A 19,064-nucleotide genomic window follows, 5' to 3' on the forward strand; every position below is an offset into this window, starting at 1 on the left:
AAAAAAAAAAAAGATTTTATTTATTTGATGTATATGAGTTCCCTGTAGCTGTCTTCAGACACACCAGAAGAGGGCATCAGATCCCATCATTACAGATGGTTGTGAGCCAACACGTGGTTGTTGGGAATTGAACTCAGGACCTCTGGAAGAGCAGTCAGTGCTCTTAACCACTGAGCCATCTCTCCAGCCCCTGGGTTTTTGTTTTGTTTTGAGTCAAGGAATCATGTAGCCTAGACTGGCCTCAAACTCACTAAATAGCTGACTATGACCTTGACCTCCTGATGCCCCTGGATCTATCTACCTTACAAGCAAATGCCATCACTCCCAGCTCTCAAACTCAGGTGTCATTAATTTGTAAAAAGCACAGAATTACCTTGATACAACTCGTACAAGTCACAGAAAATAAATCTCTGTTCCCAAAGTTTCAGCCCAAGAAAAGCAAAACATAACATTTAAAATTAGTTATTCAAAGAACAGGTCATAAAAAAAGTTTTCATCTCCAAATTTAAAGATTACACATTTATAGTATATATTCAATCTATATTAATATGGCTTTAATGCTAAATCCATTCAATAACAAATGGTAAGACTGCAAGATCCTGAGAGTAACTATTTACTAAGACAAGAAAAGTTTACATTTTAGAAAAAATGTTCAACCCAATAGATAAAGAACTCCAAAGTGTCCTCCCTGGCACTCATTTTCAGTGAATCCAAAAACAATTTGTATGTGTAAGAGAAATCTTTTCTTCCAAGGCAGATGACATGGCTCAGTGGGTAAAGGTGCCTTGTAGTCAAGGCTGAAAACCTGAGTTTGATCCTGGAACCCACACAGGGAAGGAAAACCAACACCCTCAAGTCATCCTGACTTATACACATTCTTATGCATAAAGAAATATAAAAGAATTTTTTAATTTTTTTCTCTAAGGTTACGGTGTAGCTCAGTGGCAGTGCTTACCTAGTAGGCAAGAGGCCCTGGGTTCAATCCAATACTACATCAAAACAAAATAAACTTTTTTTTTTAATAGAGTCTATGTAGTCCTGGCTGTTTGTGGAGCTCATTGTGTCGACCAGGCTGGCCTTGAACTCATAGAGATCCTCTCTCCAGCTTCTGCCACCTGAGTGCTAGGATTAAAGGCATGCATGGTCACTAGCCTCAAGGTGTCGTGGGTGCCCGGATGCTGCTCTCCGATGCTAATTTTGCTTCCTCAGGAGGGGTTACCATGTGAATCTTGTATCCATTTTTCACTTGTCAAATAAAGGCTAGAGACTTTGATTGGACAGAGGAAGAAAATGGTGGGATGGGAGATCTAAAAGAAGAGAGGAAGAAAGGGAAGAGAAGAGAGGAAGAAGAAGAAAAGATGGTGCAGGACCATATGGCCAGGAGAAATTGCAAGTAGCAAGGGTATCTATCATAGCTGGGGGATAGGTCAATGTGGTGATAGAGCTGCCCAATCTAGGCTTATAGCTTATTAATATAATAACTGAAGTGTGTGTTTTTATATGGGTTTATCGGGTATGAAAAAACACAACAAAAGTTTACAATTTAAAAAAAATGTTTCTTAATCCCAGCACTTGGGAGGCAGAGGCAGGCGGATTTCTGAGTTCGAGGCCAGCCTGGTCTACAAAGTGAGTTCCAGGACAGCCAGGGCTATACAGAGAAACCCTGTCTCAAAAAACAAAAAAAACTAAATAAATAAATAATAAATAAATAAATAAAAATAAAAAAATGTTTCTGTGATCTATAAAATTGTCAAACACTAAAAAATTTATAATTTTGCTGAATAAATGCATAAATATTTGCATAATGCATTTTCACAAGTTTGGGTTTTGGTCATTTGTAAACAAGTTTACAACAGACCTTGTACCAAGGGAAAACAAAAAACCTAAGATTGCACAGAATGTCAGTGTCCTATCCTGTCAGTCTGTCCTCTAGCACATTATTCCAGGACTTTCATCTGCTCTGCCTTTCTCTGCTCTTCCTTTTGCATGTGAAATTACAACCACCCTTCCACTCTTCTTTCAGTAGTATGATTGCTCGCTGGGCATATCCTTTCAGTAGCTTTCTAAGACAGCAGGGAATTGAAATGATTTTTCTGAGAGCTGGCAGTTCCAAAATGCCCTTTATTCAGCCTTCTCGTTTGTGGGCATCACTGGGTTCTGAGCTAGAAACCATCTTCCTTCAGAATTCTGAAGGCATCCTCCTCCCGTTTGCTTGCTGATGATATCACTGTTGGAAGTTCTAATTCTTCTCTTATGTAAAAGTGGATGAATGAAAAGGCCCTTCCTCCCCAACTTGGCAACTGATAGCTCTCTTTACACAGCATCTGGCAAGGTGACACAGCAATTTCATTGGGAGTCTCCAAAATTCACAAGTGTTTTCTCTGGGGCTGTCCAATTTTGACAAAAAAAAACTTGTTCATAAAGTGTAAGTACATAATTAGCCGCTACTGTTCTGGAAGCTGATCAGTGGCAAGGGGCTGAGGACTTATCATTTAGGCTGCAGTCAGAGCCCTCATTTTTCAGACAAGCATTTCTCTTTTACTCCCATAGGGCAATGGGTCTGGAGCCAGCTGTTAACTTTTCTCAAAAATAAGACTTAAACTTTATTCAGGATAAGAAAAAAATCACCTGCCTGACCCAGAAGAAATAAAGAAACTTTCCAAAATTTCCTCTCACCAACACCCTCAGAAACAGTCTACTGTCTCTGCCTCCTGTCTTTGTAGAGAGACATGACATGGCTGGATTCTACACTGACTTGCTATTTTCTTTCTTTCTTTCCCATTTTTTGTTTTGTTTTGTTTGAGACAGGGTTTCTCTGTGTAGCTCTGGCTGTCCTGGAACTCACTCTGTAGACCAGGCTGGCCTCCAACTCAGAAATCCACCTGCCTCTGCCTCCCGAGTGCATGTGCCACCAGACTTACTATTTTCCTTTGCACCATCTATAATCTGAATAAAGCGTGTGTGATGGCTACTCTTGATTGTCAACTGAGCACACCTGTGATCCATATCTCGAGGCTGGAAGACACAGGTTTCTGACCAGGATCTTGACATGGATGACACACTTTTGATTCAGATCTCGAGGCATAGTGGCTATGAAAAGTTAAGTCCCAGGCAGGGTAGTACATGCCTTTAATCCCAGGAGACTGGGGCAAGCATATCTGAGTTCAAGGCCAGTCTGAGACAGAGCAAGTTCCAAATCCAGGGGTGATAGTACACACCTTCAATCTGGGCCATACCTTCTGCTGGAGGCCTACACATAAGAGATGGAAGGCGGCCCACTCCTCTTTACCTGCTTGCACTTACTCACCAGCACATCTGTTGGAGTCTTCTTCCACAGAAGCCCAGCTGAAACAGCCAGCCTTGTGGGACTGAGCAACTACTTGATCCTTAGACTTCCCATCCACAGCTGCCCATTGTTGGATTAGGTGGACTGTAATTTATTACAATAAATTCCCTTAATATGGAGAGACATTCCAGAAGTTATGTGACTCTAGAGAACCTTGACTATTATAGCATGGATTTCAGAATTCAATGAATACTTTATCAATACTGATTCATCAATTTTAATAAATATACAATACTGTAGTAAAGAAGTTGACAAATAAGGAAAAGTGAATTTAAGAAATATAGGAGCCGGGCGTGGTGGCGTATGCCTTTAATCCCAGCACTCGGGAGGCAGAGGCAGGCGGATTTCTGAGTTCGAGGCCGGCCTGGTCTACAAAGTGAGTTCCAGGACAGCCAGGGCTATACAGAGAAATCCTGTCTCGAAAAACAAAAAACAAACAAAAAAAAAAAACCCAAAGAAATATAGGAACTATTAATGTCATAATTTTTCTCTAAGTTTAAAACTATTCAAAACTTAAGTTCATTTTTAATTAATTGTGTATATATTTATGTATATATGTATATATTGGTGTCTTGCCCCCATGTATATACATGCAGTAACCATGCCAGAAGTGCCCAGGTCAGAAGATGGGTGTCAGATTTCTGGGACTCAAGTTATAGATGGCTGTGGGCAACTATGTGGGTCCTGGGAACTGAACCCCTGTGGTAGAGCAGCCAGTGCTCTTAACCATTGAGCTAATTGAACTATCTATCAAGCTCCTACAGTCCATTCTTAAGTTAACAGAAAGCAATAGTAGGAATAATTTAATCTTACTTTTTCTTCTAATTTATGAGGCTACTCTGTAGGAATGTTTCATAGAATGGCTGAAAAAAAAAACAAAACACGGGGCTGGTGAGATGGCTCAGTGGGTAAGAGCACCTGACTGCTCTTCCGAAGGTCCAGAGTTCAAATCCCAGCAACCACATGGTGGCTCACAACCATCCGTAACAAGATCTGGCGCCCTCTTCTGGTGTGTATGAAGACAGCTACAGTGTACTTACATATAATAAATAAATCTTAGAAAAAAAAAAAAACACACTCTAGGGGAGCACTAACATTCTTTGATTCTTTTATTATATTTATTTTACATATGTGCCTGGTGCCCATGGATACCCATAACCATTAGACAGTTGTGAATCATTCATTGTACAGGTGCTAAGAATAAAACCCAGGTCCTCTTGAAGAGTAGCCACCTCTACAGTCCCATTCTGTGATTATATATATATATATATATATATATATATATATATATATTCTCTCTCTCTCTCTCTCTCTCTCTTTTGTGTGTGTGTGTGTGTGTGTGTGTGTGTGTGTGTTTCAAGACAGGGTTTCTCTGTGTAGCCTTGGTGTCCTGAACTGGCTCTGTAGACCAGGCTGGCCTCAAACTTAGAGATCCACCTATCTCTGTTCCCTGAGTGCTAGGATTAAAGGTGTGTGTCTCCAACATTCAGCTCCATTCTTTGATTCTTAACTCTGCAGTGTAAGCTTTTTCAGTATAAAAATCAACAGATAACTAAATTCACATTATATAAGTTGTTCTATTCAGATGTGTCTGTCTTCCTTCTTTGCCAATCTGTTACTTTTTCCATTGTGTATCTCTTTAGTCCTTTACCAAAGAACCTTGGACTTTTACAGTCAATAAAAATTATCATAATTCTTGAGGCTGTTGACATCAGGTGATATAGTAAAATACCTGGACACGTCAGAGGTAAAACACAGACAATAAAAGCTGGAAAAAAATGAGCCAGGAATGGTGACTTCAGCACTCTGGAGGCAGAGGCAGTTGGATCTTGAGTTCAAGACTGGAGAAATCTCAGAGAAAGTTCTGGAATAGCAAAGGCCACACAGACCACTCAGAAAAACCCTGCCACAGAAATGGGAAAAAAAGAAGCTAGAAAATGTTATGTTAGATTGGTATACAGAAACATATATAGGAGATGAAGAGATGACTCAGCAGTTAAGAGCACTTATTGGAGAGCATACAGGTTCAACTCCTACCTAGCATACACATGGTGGCTCACACCTATCTGTAATGTAACTCCAGGGGATCCAACATTCTGCTCTAACTTCCATGGCATACATGTGATACACATACATACATGCCAGCAACTTACACACACAAAATAAATATTCAAAAAAGTAAATAACAGTACCACCTAAAAATCCAAAAAACAGCAGCAGCTGCTGCCACTGCCTTCACATACAATTATTAAAATGGCTGCAAATTCACTTTTTTTTTCCTACCCAGACACAGGAAAATTTGCATTCGCTCCCCAGGACTTTAGGAAAGCTTGTAAGTCACTTGCTTATGACCAATGAATTATAGCAAGGCCTTTCCAGGCTGGGTCAGAGGAGAAAATGTGACTTTCACTTTGTTCCCTGGACAGTTCCTTGTTAGTGCCTCCTAGCTCCCTCCTCAGCAATGGAACTGCCCTGAAGCTACCTGGCAGTATGACTTGTCTGTGAACAGAGACCATATGGAAGCTTGGACATGACCTGTGGAGAAAAAAATGCCTGGGAACTCTTCAGCTATTCCAGTTCCAGCTGCCTTCTGAATAAACACATGACAGATGCTGAACCAAAAGTGCCCAATGTTCCTGATCCACAAAAGTCATGAGGTAATAAAATTATTGTGAGGAGGGCAAGTTTGAGTTACTTTTTATAAAGAAAAACCAAAAATCTTTTATACAACGAATATAATGTTTCCAAATATCATATAAATCATTCAAGGTTTTTGGTTTTTCTCCATTGTTCCAAATAATTGGGAGAAGAATTTGTTTGGCTAGCAATAGGGTTATTTTTCCAGATAAAAATTAGTTGTTATATAGTTAAGAAATTTGAAAAATCTGTTAGGGACAGGTTTTGTGTACTGTTTGTGAAGGGACCTGAACTCGGCACCCAGCACCCATGTCAGATGGTTCACAACTCGTAGCTCTAGAGAGATGCAATGCCTCAGGCCTCAAAAAGCACCTGCCCTGACATATATACACCCACACACAACACATACTTTAAAATGATTTTAATTAAATTAAAAAAACTATATTGGCAAAGAGGATAAATCAGAACAAAGTACAATGACTTATAAAAAGAAAAGATAGAAAAGCAAACAAAATTTTATTTTTAGAACACATTGAGTCTATTTTAAATGACTTGGCCAACAAGCGGGTACTGGTTACAAAGCTAGGCATTCTTATGAAATCAGAACAATTTTCAGTATTCTAAGCTGAACTAGCAGATACACTGGTAGTTCATTTTATCTTTTAATTACAAGCTTAATTAAAAAAAAAAAGACGTTGCAGCCTTTCAAAAACAAACCCTACTGAGGGAAAGGAGGGGAGGGGAGGGGAGGGGAGGGGAGAGGAGGGGAGGGGGATATATATGTTCTGGTGCATCAACACAAATGGCCTACAGCCTCTACAGAAGGTTTGCACCATGGTTCTCCTAAAGGGGAGAGGGGATGAATGTTCTCACACTGGCCACTGAACAGCTAGATAATCCAGAGCCTAGCATTATAATCCTAAATATCGTTATCTATTATAGCCTTTAACGTAATCCCTGGGCCTTTCTTATATCAAAACAAGTCTGCCACTTATTGCCAGAGCATCAACTACGAAGCAGAGAAAAATTATTAAATTTACTCTCTTTGAAACTAATGTATCATTACATTACTCCTAAGAATGATTGACTTTTAAAAATGTTTTTTTCAGCCAGACATAGTCCCAGCATTCAGGAGGCAAGGCAGATGGATCTCTGTGAGTTCAAGGCCTGCCTGGTCTACAAAGTAAGTTCTAGCACAGCCAGGACTGTTACATGGAGATATCCTGTCTTATTAAAAAAATAAAAAATAAAAAGGTCTTTTTCTCTGCACATGCAATGGTGTGTGTGTACAGAATGTATGTGTATGTGTATGATGTGTGTGAACATGGGCAGGTGTATGCCTCAGTGTTCATATGAAGATCAAAAGACGAGTTAGTCCTTATCTTTCCTCCTCATTTTTAAAGTGCAATCTCTCTGTCTGTTGTTTGAAACAGGATTTCTCTGTGTAGCCTTGGCCATCTTAGAACTCACTTTGTAGACCAGGCTGGCTCGAACTCAGAAATCCGCCTGCCTCTGCCTCCCTGCCTGCCTCTGCCTACCGAGTGCTGGGACTGAAGGCCTGTGCCTCCACTGCCCAGCACTGTGGTATTTACTTGTTTCCTTGCTTTGTTTTATTTGTTGCTTTGCATTCGAGGCTAGCTGGTCCCCAAGATTCCAAGAGATTCTCTGGTCTCTGACTTCTATTTCCTAAAGGAATGCTGGGATCACAGATGTGTCAACTTCTCACATGGTCCAAGGGGCATGTAAAGGGTCTGTGCTGCTTACACTTTTACCCAAGACCTTTCTTTCCCATTCCCTGTCCCCATTTTTTACAAGTCTCACTGTTTTGCCTAGACTGGTTCTGAATTTAAGACCCTACAGCCTCAGTCTCCCAAGTAGCTGGGATTCAAGTGTACGTCAGCCTTTCCTAAGAGTTTTATGTACATGAGCGTTTTGCCTGCATTTATGTCTATGTACCACATGCATGTCTGGCACTCTTGAGGTCAGAAAGGATGTTAGGTTCCCTAAAACTGGAATTACAGATGATTCTGTTACACAGACGCTGGAAACTGAACCAGGTTAGCAAGCAGCCAGTGCTCATGAACCTGGAGCTCAGACCTTTTAAGTATACTTGTCACACACCCCTTCTAAACATTTTTACTCATTCAGTTAACAAAACTCTGTTACAGACGATATGCAAATTTTCTTAAGTGCTATTCCACAAATTTGTTTTCAGTAAATTTCAGCTAGATCTTTAAATTTGCAGAGTGGTATCAGAACTTTAACAACTGGATCAAGAAGACAGCTAGCATCCAAAGGCACTTGCCACCAAGCCTAAGGACCTAAATTCAATCCTCAGGACTTCCATGGTGAAAGGAGAAGACTGACTCCTGAAAGATATCCTCTGAACCACCACAATCATATGCATGCAATAAAGATGTTAACAGTCCTATCAATCAAGTCAAAAATTAGCAAAAGAACTCTTCAGTCCTATACCTTCATAGCTTAATGTCAAAATTACTGTGACATCATAGAGAGAAATCCTTGTTTCCAATGAAGTCCTAAAGAATATTTGCACCTTTTTTTCAATTCCACCCTTCTTTAATTCACTGATGAACTATGTATGTATCAAGTATTGTCAGATATAGCATTCTGAATGTATCAAATGCTTTATGACTTTTTCAGAAATTGAAAATATTTTTTATACTTCACAACATGATCAATTTAACTAATTATGTTTTCTTCTTTACAAACTTTCTAACTAGAAAGCCAGGTAGCACATGCTCTTAATCCCAGCACTCAGGAAGCAGAGGCAGGAAGATCTCCAGGTTTGAGGCCAGCTTGGTCTACATAATGAGTTCCATGACAGCCTGGGCTTCACAGAGAAACCCTGTCTTGAAAGTGGGGAAGGGGGCCAAAAAAATAACAGAAAGTTATTAGAGTCTGATCCTATAATGTCACACAAAATACAAGTAAAATTAATTCACGTTAGTAGTCCTAATTTAATGGAGTTTTGTCTGTTCTACAACATGAAGCATTTAAATTTATATTCATAAACTAAATTATATGTATAGTTTTACTGGAAACTGGAGTTGCCTTTCCCAGTGTCTAACTCTTTAATCCCATTTATTCCAAGTACACTCATTTTGACTTTGGTTTACAAGCCTTCAGTTTGACAGCTACCTACCCACATAGAAAGAGCTCCATCTACTGGTAGGAGAAAATCTACTAACAATTATCCTGCTAAATAAACACAGCAAGAAAATATAAAATGACTCCTAGTAACATACTGCTATCCACATACATCAGAGTATCACTGAACCCTCAGCAGAGAAGCAGCTTCTCACAGTAGATTAATACAGAGACCCACAACTGGACAATGTGCAAAAAGGAAAAGACTCGGGAGCACTCAGTCCTAAATGAAATCCATGTCTATTAAACACCTCATCTCAAGGCTCAGGGATGGAAAGACTATAAGATCCAGCAGTGGTGGATGACTCCAGAGAAACAACTGTGCATGCATGCATTCATAGAGACTGCAGCAGCATGCACAGGACCTGTATAAGTTCAAGACCAGCACAAACAAAAATCTAAGCACAGAGAAATGGAAGAGGACATAAAGTCCTACCCCTAACCAAGAAGCTACTTGCAATTGATAATCTGCTACGAAGGAGAAAATCAGTTTTTTTCCAGTGGAGTGAATACTAGGTACATGTACTGGCTGGTTTTGTGTGTCAACTTGACACAAACTGAAGTTATCACAGAGAAAGGAGCCTCCCTTGAGGAAATGCCTCCTTGAGATTTTCTCAATTAGTGATCAAGGGGAGAGGGCCTAGCCCATTGTTGTGGGTGGTGCCATTCCTGGGGCTGGTAGTCTTAGTTCTATAAGCAAGCAAATTTAGCAAGCCAGGAGAAGCAAGCCAGTAAGTAACATCCCTCCATGGCTTCTGCATCAGTTCCTGCTTCTTGACCTGCTTGAGTTCCAGTCTTGACTTCCTTTGGTGATAAACAGCAGTATGGAAGTGTAAGCCGAATAAACCCTTTCCTCCCCAACTTGTTTCTTGGTCATGATGTTTGTGCAGGAACAGAAACCCTGTTTCTGAAGACAGTATCAATCAGGGCATGCCTATGCTCAGGAATGGCTGGCCAACACTAAAGATGCCATGGTTTTTGTGTGCGTCTTTTGTGGTTGTTTTGTTTTGTCTTTTGAGGGGTTTTTGTTTGTTTTATGTTTGAGAGAAAAAACATGAAGTTGGGTAGGGAAGTGGAGAGATATACAAAGAGTTAGGAGGAAATATATTGTATGGAAAAGGTTTTAAAACCAATAAATAAACAACAAAATAATTTTTTTAAAAATCTTAAGAGGATCAATACATTTGAACATGACAATACTTTATTTCCCCTAAAAAACACAGTCGCTTCATATAACCCAGGCTGGCTAGAACTCACTATGTAGGCTGGCTTCAAACTTATGATCTTCCTGCCTCAACCTCAAAAATGCTCAGATATAGGAAGGTGTGTATCACTATACATACTCTTAAATATGATAAGAAAATAATTTTTAATTCAAAATTATGGACGTGGTATGTAGTTCATTTGGTAGGATGCTTCCTTAGTATTCATGATGCCCTAGGTTCAATCCCCAGCACTACCAAAACCTTGGTCAAAATGGCACACGCCTATAATTCCAACCCTCAGAAAGGCAGGAAGAACCCAAGGCCAAGGCCACTCTCAACTACATCAGTTCAACACCATCCTGGTTAATATGATTCTCAAAATCAGCCAAACAAAAACCAAAAAAACAAGTTATCTATACCAAGATGCTTACAGTAATTATCTGTGATAATAAAAATTTGGGGAAAAGAAGTTCAAATAGCAAAAAGAAACCTGACAATGGTTGCTATCAAATTCTCTTAACTGGTTCTCCTAAAATCAGTCCTTATAGCTCCAATTACAGTTCTAGCTTCCCTATTACCGCTAGGCTACTTTAAATGGCAAATATAAAAATGCTTCAAATATTTCAGTGGTTATCATCTTAAAACAATATCAGGGCTGGTGAGATGGCTCAGTGGGTAAGAGTACCCGACTGCTCTTCCAAAGGTCCGAAGTTCAAATCCCAGCAACCACATGGTGGCTCACAACCACCTGTAATGAGATCTGATGCCCTCTTCTGGTGTGTATGAAGACAGCTACAGTGTACTTACATATAATAAATAAATAAATCTTTAAAAAAATATATCAAACTTTTTGACAAACACAACAAGGTCCTAAATGGAGTGGTCTCTATCTCTTACCAACTCACACCCAATGCAGTAATCATACCAAATACCTGTGGGACTGTACAGAATTACATACAGGTCTCCAACTTTCATTCAGTCCAGTGTCCAAAGCTCCCAATTTATGCTGACACAGGGATCGTGTCCTCATGGAATTTACAGCATATCAGCAACTACCTTCTATGTATTAGATCCTATTCTAAACTACATTAAGGGTCTCTTAAGAGTCACAGACGAAACCAGTTCAGCTCAGAGAAAGTTCTGAGGATAATAGTAATCTTTGAGCCTAAAAAAAAAAAAAAAAAAGCTAGGATTACAAAGTGTAAGAGTAACTCCAAATGGTGGGTTTCTACATAACTCATACTGAGTTTCATCACACTCTAGTCAGGTAACTTGAGTTCTGAAACACACTTAGCCTCCTACTTCATACAGCTGTTATACAAACAAAAAGTGACTACGGATGGAAACTTGACAGTGTCTAATATTTTTGTTTATCTGTGTATGCACACAGATATACACAATATGCCAGGTCATAAGTGTGAAATCAGAGGATAACTTTTTTTTTTTTTTTTTTTTTTTTTTAAAAAAGATGTAGAGTTTTTTTTAAAAAGGACACTTATAGAGGATAACTTTTTTTTTTTTTTTTTTTTTTTTTTTTTTTTTGGTTTTTTGAGACAGGGATTCTCTGTGCAGCCCTGGCTGTCCTGGAACTCACTTTGTAGACCAGGCTGGCCTCGAACTCAGAAATCCACCTGCCTCTGCCTCCCGAGTGCTGGGATTACAGGCGTGCGCCACCACGCCCAGCCAGAGGATAACTTTTAAGAAACAGTTCCTCACTTCTATCTTGTGAGGATCAGTGACTGAACTCAGGTCATCAAGCTTGGTGGCAAACTTCACTTGCTGAGCTATCTCATTAGCTCCAGTGTCCAATTAATACACCTCAATTATACAAAACATGTAATAATGCTGATTACAGCAAGGATTAGTGTCATACACCTGTAATCAAGAGGTAAAGCAAGAAGACTGCTAAGTCCAGGCCAGTCTGATCTACCACACTGTTAAAAGACTGTTTTATCTCACAAAGCCAAACAAAATTTTTGAAAATGTTGATTAAGGGGCTGGAGAGATGGCTCAGCCCCACACAAAATAAATATTTTAAAATGTTGATTATAACAGTATATTCTATAAAGGTTCAGCCTTGCCTGACAGTGGTAAAAAAAAAAAAAAAAAAAAAAAAAGGTTCAGCCTTTTTTAAAAAAATAAGGTCTCAATGTGTGGCCTGCAACTCACTATATAGACCAGGCACACCTCAAACTCACAAAGACCAGCCCGTCTGTGCCTCCCAAGAGCAGAGATTAATGGTATTCACCACCACACCCATCGATTTTTAGCAGTCTTAAATATAAAAATAACAGAGGACCAATGGAAAAAATACAGGAACAAAGATAAATAACCTATTATCATTTATCTAGGGACACATTACAGTAATACAATAACTTACATTCAAAATTATGATGAATCATAAATAGAGCTTTATACTCTGTTAGATATGATCTACTTTTTAAAAGTAAAATATATTAGGGCCAGGCATCTAGCTCAGTGTTAAGAGTGATTGCTTGGCATGCACAAGATGCTAGGCTCAATTCACACAAAATAAATAAAAGTAAAAATTTTGTGTGCCTTAAGTTTGATCTCCACTTTACCTTGAAATTTGAGTTTTGTCAGGAATGGTATCACACGCCTGTAATCCCAGGACTTGGAAAATGGAGGTAAAAATTTCAAAATGTCATTCTACACAGTGAATTTGAAACCAGTAAATTAAATAATCTGTCTATAAAAAAAGAAAAAAGAAAATTGAGTTATATGCTAAATATACGAAATTTTAACATGCTGAATAAGACGTTAGCATGTTGTCTTAGTCGGGATTATTACTGCTATGATAACCAAAAGCAAGTTGGGAAGGATGGATTTATTTGGCTTACACTTCCACACAATAGTCCATCAGTAAAAGAAGTCAAGACAAACTCAAACATGGCAGGAATCTGGAGAAAGGAGCTGATTGGGGGTAGGGGGTATTTGGGTTTGATGCTTACTAGCCTGCTTTTCATAGCCTGCTCAGCCAGCTTATAGAATCCAGGACCAGCTCAGGGATGGCACCACCCACAACAGGCTGGGCCCTCCCCATCAATCACTAAGAAAATGCCCTACAGGTTTGCCTACAGCTGATCTCATGGAGGCGTTTTCTCAATTGAGGTTCCCTCCTCTCTGATAACTCTAGTTTGAGTCAAGTTAACATAAAACTAGCAAGCACACGTTACTATAAAAATAGATCAATATGAAAAAGGCAGAAGCTATGGTTTAAAACCCATACCTCAAGAAAACCAAACTACTGCCTATCTGAAGAAACCTAGAATGCAACAAGAGAGCACTTGAAAGATGGGGGCTATGCCATTTTAGTTTCCTCATCAGAAGCCAGTGAAATGAATTAGTTATATTCAATAGCAAAGCCCTCAAGAAGTCACTACAGTCACTGGCATTATTCATGCTTGGAATCCTAAAAGATGCAACGAAGCTTAAAATTTTCAAGTCTTGAGTTAAATAAAGCACTCAGTAAAATTATATCTACAATACAAGTATATTTAAAGTGAGGTTTTAAAATTAATTTTCCTTACATATAGGACAACTTAACTTCTCTACTGCTAAGGATTTTTAAAATTAATGAGAAACAGCACACAAAAACACTACATTTACAAGAAGGTCTAAAATAAAAGTTCTGGATAAGTAATCTGTTATTTTAGAAACTACACTAAACTGCATTTTCCAGAATTTGATTTTCAAAAACAATAAGGGTATAAAAATTTATCTAATTTTTTTTTACTATAACCAAATATATAGAATATTTTCAACTAAAATCCTTTCTTAATGTTGTAGAAAGCCTATATTATATATCACACTATAAATTACCGTCTATAACCAAGCCATTCCCACTCTAAACACACAAACTAAAATTAATAGCGCTCCCAGATAGCCCATTTTAATGACCAAATGTTACTGTGTCATAAAGGCTAACAGAAGTAACTTGATAGCACACACCATATATTCACCATATATTCACTAATGGGTTAAAGAATCTCAATTTGAAAATAAATCCGTCTCAACTTCTTCAACAGTATCACAATTTACTAATGGGTGGATTTTAGTCATAGTCTATGGAACAACATATCCATAGTGAGCAGAGATCTCAAGGGGGAGGAGGGCTGAGACAGGGACAGGCAGAGACTGGCTATGAAAAGAATTGTTAACACCTTTCAGCAATGGGCGATTCTCCATTAAGGATATAATTAACTGCAGTTCATAAAGTACTGTGGAATCAAAGGTATTCCATAAATGTAAATTTTTAAATGGCTTTAACTTAAAGTAAAAAACAGTAATCTTAAAACATCTTATAGCCCAAGTGTATTATAAACCAAATAAAAGTTCACTGTGGGATTTCTTTTAAGTTTTTTCCTCGATTAGGGAGTCCAGATCCAAATGAACTGTTAAACACTTAATCTAAAGGTATGCCAAACATTTCTTAAGGTCTTAACAAAGAATCAACTTTTTTTTAAAAAACAAAAAGAGTCCTAGGTTAAATATTTTATTTGGCTTCTCAAGATGGACTGAGAAGTTGGGCACCAGCTCCAGACTAAGTCCTGGACACACATCAAACACAGCCCTGTCATTTATCCAGCCAGTCAAAACAATCTTTTCCATCTAACCCTTTTATGTTTGTGTCCTAAAAAGCTGCTAATTGAATCCAGCTCTTAAGATCTATTTGTTAAAATTTATACTATTTAATTTGTAAATGACGGAACAAAAAAATGAAAAAAATGTAAGTTAACGCTCCCTGCAAAACAGAGGAGATTCCATCCTATGTAATCAAAGAGACAATGGTTTTAGTGTTTGTCAGACTTTGCGAAAACTATTCACAGGCAAATTCCCGGTAGTTAAGAAACTGAGAGTGGTTCAAACTGTTTTTACAATTAAGAGGAGAGGACAGATATTTAAAATTCTTCAGAAAAAGCTAAGTGTACAAAATCACTCTATAAATTTAGTCTAATGTATTTTCTTGCTCAGAAACTTAGTGTGATCTTTTTCCTCTCAAACTTCACTGAGGGGAAGTTTCCGTAGTGTGGTGGTTATAATGTTTACCTCACAAATGTCACTCATAAATCTTTATAAACTATCATATGCAGGAAAAAAATGACAGATAAATATAAGAGCTACTCAATCACACGAACTAACCCTCAGAACACTGAGATGGCGAAGGGGTGAGGGTATTTTCTCTCAAGCCTGATAATCTGAGTTTGACTGGGAATACTCATAAGATAGAAAAGGAGATCTCACCTTGTCCTGTCCACCACACACGTTCCATGGCCATCACACACACAGTACATAAATGTACTCTCGGTTCATTTTCAGTACATCTTAGTTCGTTTGAACTACTGTGTTTCTTAAAACTACTGGGAATTTGCCTGTGAATAGTTTTCGCAAAGTCTGACAAATACTAAAACCTCAGAACTCATTTTTTAATAATTTATTTTAATTTTATGTGCATTGGTGTGTGTGTGACTGGAGTTACAGACAGTTGTGAACTGGAATTTGGGTGCTGGGAATTGAATCTGGGTCCTTTGGAAGAACAGAGGGTGCTCTTCACTAAGCCATCTCTCCAGCCCACCTCAGAACTTATTTTATCCAAAGAAAACCCAAACCACTCTTTTCTCTCCCATATATATATATATTCCAGAAGGAAATAAATAACATCCATTTCTGATGGCTTTTGCACACCTACACTCTCACAATTTCTTTCTATAATTATTGACACAGGCGTGCCTAATGAGAACATTAATATATAAACTGGAGCACCAAGGATCCTTTATAATTGTATTCCGCTGACTCCCCCCCCCACAAATGAACACAATAAAGATGCAAATCAAAGCACCCCCCCAACCTAATGTTAATAATACCTTGTAATTTTCCCTAGGGAAAAAAAAAGGCTTCCAGGTCAATACTATGTATGTTTTTTAATTACTGGAGATAGAGGTGGTATGTGTACCTAAGTGCAGGTGCTTGTGGGAGGCCTGATGCATCAGATCCCCGGGAGCTAGAGTTACAGGTGGTAGTGAGCCGAGGAACTGGGTGGGGGTGTTGCGACTAGAACTCAGGTCCTCTTAGAGAACAGGATACATTTAACTACTGTGCCATCTCTTCAGCCTCAAAAGTAAAGTATTTTACTCTGTAGCCAACATACATTCCAACTAAATTCTCAAATACCAAATTCACTTCAAGTTACCTAGAAAGTACAGCCGATGGACTGCCGGTTAACACACAAACATTCAACTACAAAGTTCAGCCACAGAAATCTCAAAGTTTAGTGTGGGCAAACATAATTACAGCTTATCCTTGGCTGGCGCAAATGCATATGAACCAACTACAAAATGCCTGTCTTCTTCGCCACACATGTGAATATAAATGTGGACAATTTACTTGCCGTGAATGACGTGACTAGCTAGCAGAGGGACAATAGTTTCAATTACACGCTTTAAACCAAACGCAATTTTTCCTTAAAAGGAGGGAGACATTGACCACGAAAGAATATCAGAAGTGGCATCGTAAGCAAATTATACCTGTAATACGTTAACAACTCCCTGCAGCTGGGAACATAAACAGTCTTTCCCAAACCCCTCTGAGCATTCCTTTCCATTTAGAAAGGGGGGTGAGAAGTGTGGAGAGAACTAGTGAAAGTTAGCTTAAAAAGTTCGTATGAGTCCAGACTGAGAAACACATTGCAAAGCAAGGGATTGATTCTAAACCGGGTCTGGAGTTAAGACATGAGCCACTCGTTCTGCGGCCTACAAGGAACAACCCCAAACATGCTACCCTACAATCAGACAACTTCCAAAACACAGAGTGTACAATGAGCCAGGAGTCGTGGGATCAGGCAGACACGCCGGAAAAGCCAACCACAGTCTCGGTCCCTCCCTCCCAGAGACGTGCGTTTAAGGTGTGTGGCACTGGCCACAGAGGTTGGCAGCACTGGAGAGTAAAGGTTTCACAGCCGGGCATAGGTAGGTGTCCAAGTTAACAACCCGGGAACACACGCACTCTCCCGTTAAGCACTCACTCCATGTTTAAGGAGTGTTTATTGCGCGCAGTCAGCAACTGGGTTCAGTAATCCCTTTCCCGACCCCACCTGGGCAGTAGCCCAGGAGCTGCTCCTGTGACCCCAGGAAACGAGACTTCGGGACCTCAAATCCGCCCTCCACGGGAGACCCACGGGCCACACACTGGGCGTTCTGAAGAATTTCCCAACCCCAGCTAAGTGCTTCTCCAATGACTCCCTAAACTAGGCCTTCCCACGCCCGGATTCCGGTCCAACGCCACCACCGACCGCGACCCCGGCCCTCTGCCTGCCCACAGGCGCCACAGCCGCCCGCCTAGCTCACCTGTCAGGCGCAGCTTGACGGGCCCGTTCCTCCGGCCTCCGGGGTTAGACATGTCCCCAGCGGCGGGGGAGGTGGCGGTGGCGGCGGCGGCGGCTGCGCTCGCGGCCGGCGGGCCGGCGGGCGGGCGGGCTGGGCTGGGCTGGGCCGACGGCGAGGCGGAGAGGAGTCACCACAGCGGCCGGGGCCGGGGTCCGAACAGCCCGCGCCGCGGCCGCCAGGGCCGGAGGGTCCCGGATGTGCCGAGCGCCGTCGCCATGAGCCGCGGAGGGAGCGGGACGCAGAGCTCCCCCCTCCTCCCACTTCTGCTTCCTCGGCCCGGGCCGCACAACAAAGCGGCAGCCGCGGCCGGCCGCGCCGCCTCCGCCCCGCGCCCCCGCCGCCTCTTGTCCTCGCGGTCCGCCTCGGTCTCCCCTTCTCGGTGCCGCGAGGCCTGGGAGCCGACGGTGCGAAGTCTGCTGAGGCGGGCGGGTGCTCGGCCGCTTCCTCCTCCGCCCGCCCTCTTGTCTGAGGGAACCCGGTCCTGGGGCCGCTGCCGCCGCCGCCGCCGCCACTCGTCGGCTCCTGGGGGCGGGGAGGAGACGGGGGCGGGGCCGGCGGGCGGGGCGGGGTTGTGGTGGGCGGGGCTGGTGAGGGGGCGGGCTTGTGGGCGAGGTCTCCTGCGCCTGGGGCGCCAGAGGAAGGCAGGGCTTCGCGCGGGCTGCGGGCAGCGCGTGCGCCACGGCCGGGACCCGGCTCCGAGCTCCACCGCCTGGAGGCGCCGGCTCGGTGGCACCAGAGGGGCCTGCTGACCAGCTAGCTCACTGAAAGATCGCCTGTGTCCCTACAGGGCAGAATGCCCGAGTAATACTCCCACTGCGCGCTCTGAGAGGCTGGCGAGTAAAGTTAGACCCGAGTCCGAAGAATTAATTCGCCAAGATGCTATTCCCACATCGAACGCTCCAGCAAATTCCCAGGAGTGCTTAGCTCTGAGTATTGTAATTGCCACCTCCACTGGCTCACCTGGTGCTCCATATCCGGTTACCTACCTGCTCGACTCTTCCCCCAACCCTGCGCAGGACAAGCATGGGGAGATAATACAAACGCGGCCAAAGACTGTGAACAAGATAGGTGGATACAATGTGGAAAGCTCACGCAGTACTGTATTTTGCTATCCCTGGAGGAAAAAAGAAAATGAATAGGACTGTAAATCTGACGCGGTGACTTACACTAATAAGAACTTATTCTGGACAAATAAATGATACAGGTTGTTTTGGGATTTTGTTTTGCAAGGTTGGGGTGAGAGTGCAGCCTAATAGTGAATTGTATTACATCAACTGCAACACATTTTTATGCCATCTAAAT

General features: G+C 41.2%; 1 protein-coding gene across 3 annotated transcripts in view; it reads right to left on the reverse strand.

The window, feature by feature from the left end:
* Smurf2 (SMAD specific E3 ubiquitin protein ligase 2) overlaps positions 1-18,254 on the reverse strand; it is a 104,510-nt gene extending 86,256 nt beyond the window's left edge. For 2 of the 3 annotated variants that reach the window (XM_029483488.1, XM_021175694.2), the window contains exon 1: positions 17,724-18,254. In XM_029483488.1, coding sequence (XP_029339348.1) covers positions 17,724-17,775 — 52 coding nt within the window. In that variant the 5' untranslated portion in view covers positions 17,776-18,254. The remainder of the gene's footprint in view (positions 1-17,723) is intronic. The other variant, XM_029483489.1, reaches the window with a different exon arrangement.
* Between the last annotated feature and the right edge of the window lie 810 nt (positions 18,255-19,064).

The sequence above is a fragment of the Mus caroli genome, chromosome 11, assembly GCF_900094665.2.
Source record: "Mus caroli chromosome 11, CAROLI_EIJ_v1.1, whole genome shotgun sequence".
NCBI lineage: Eukaryota > Metazoa > Chordata > Mammalia > Rodentia > Muridae > Mus > Mus caroli.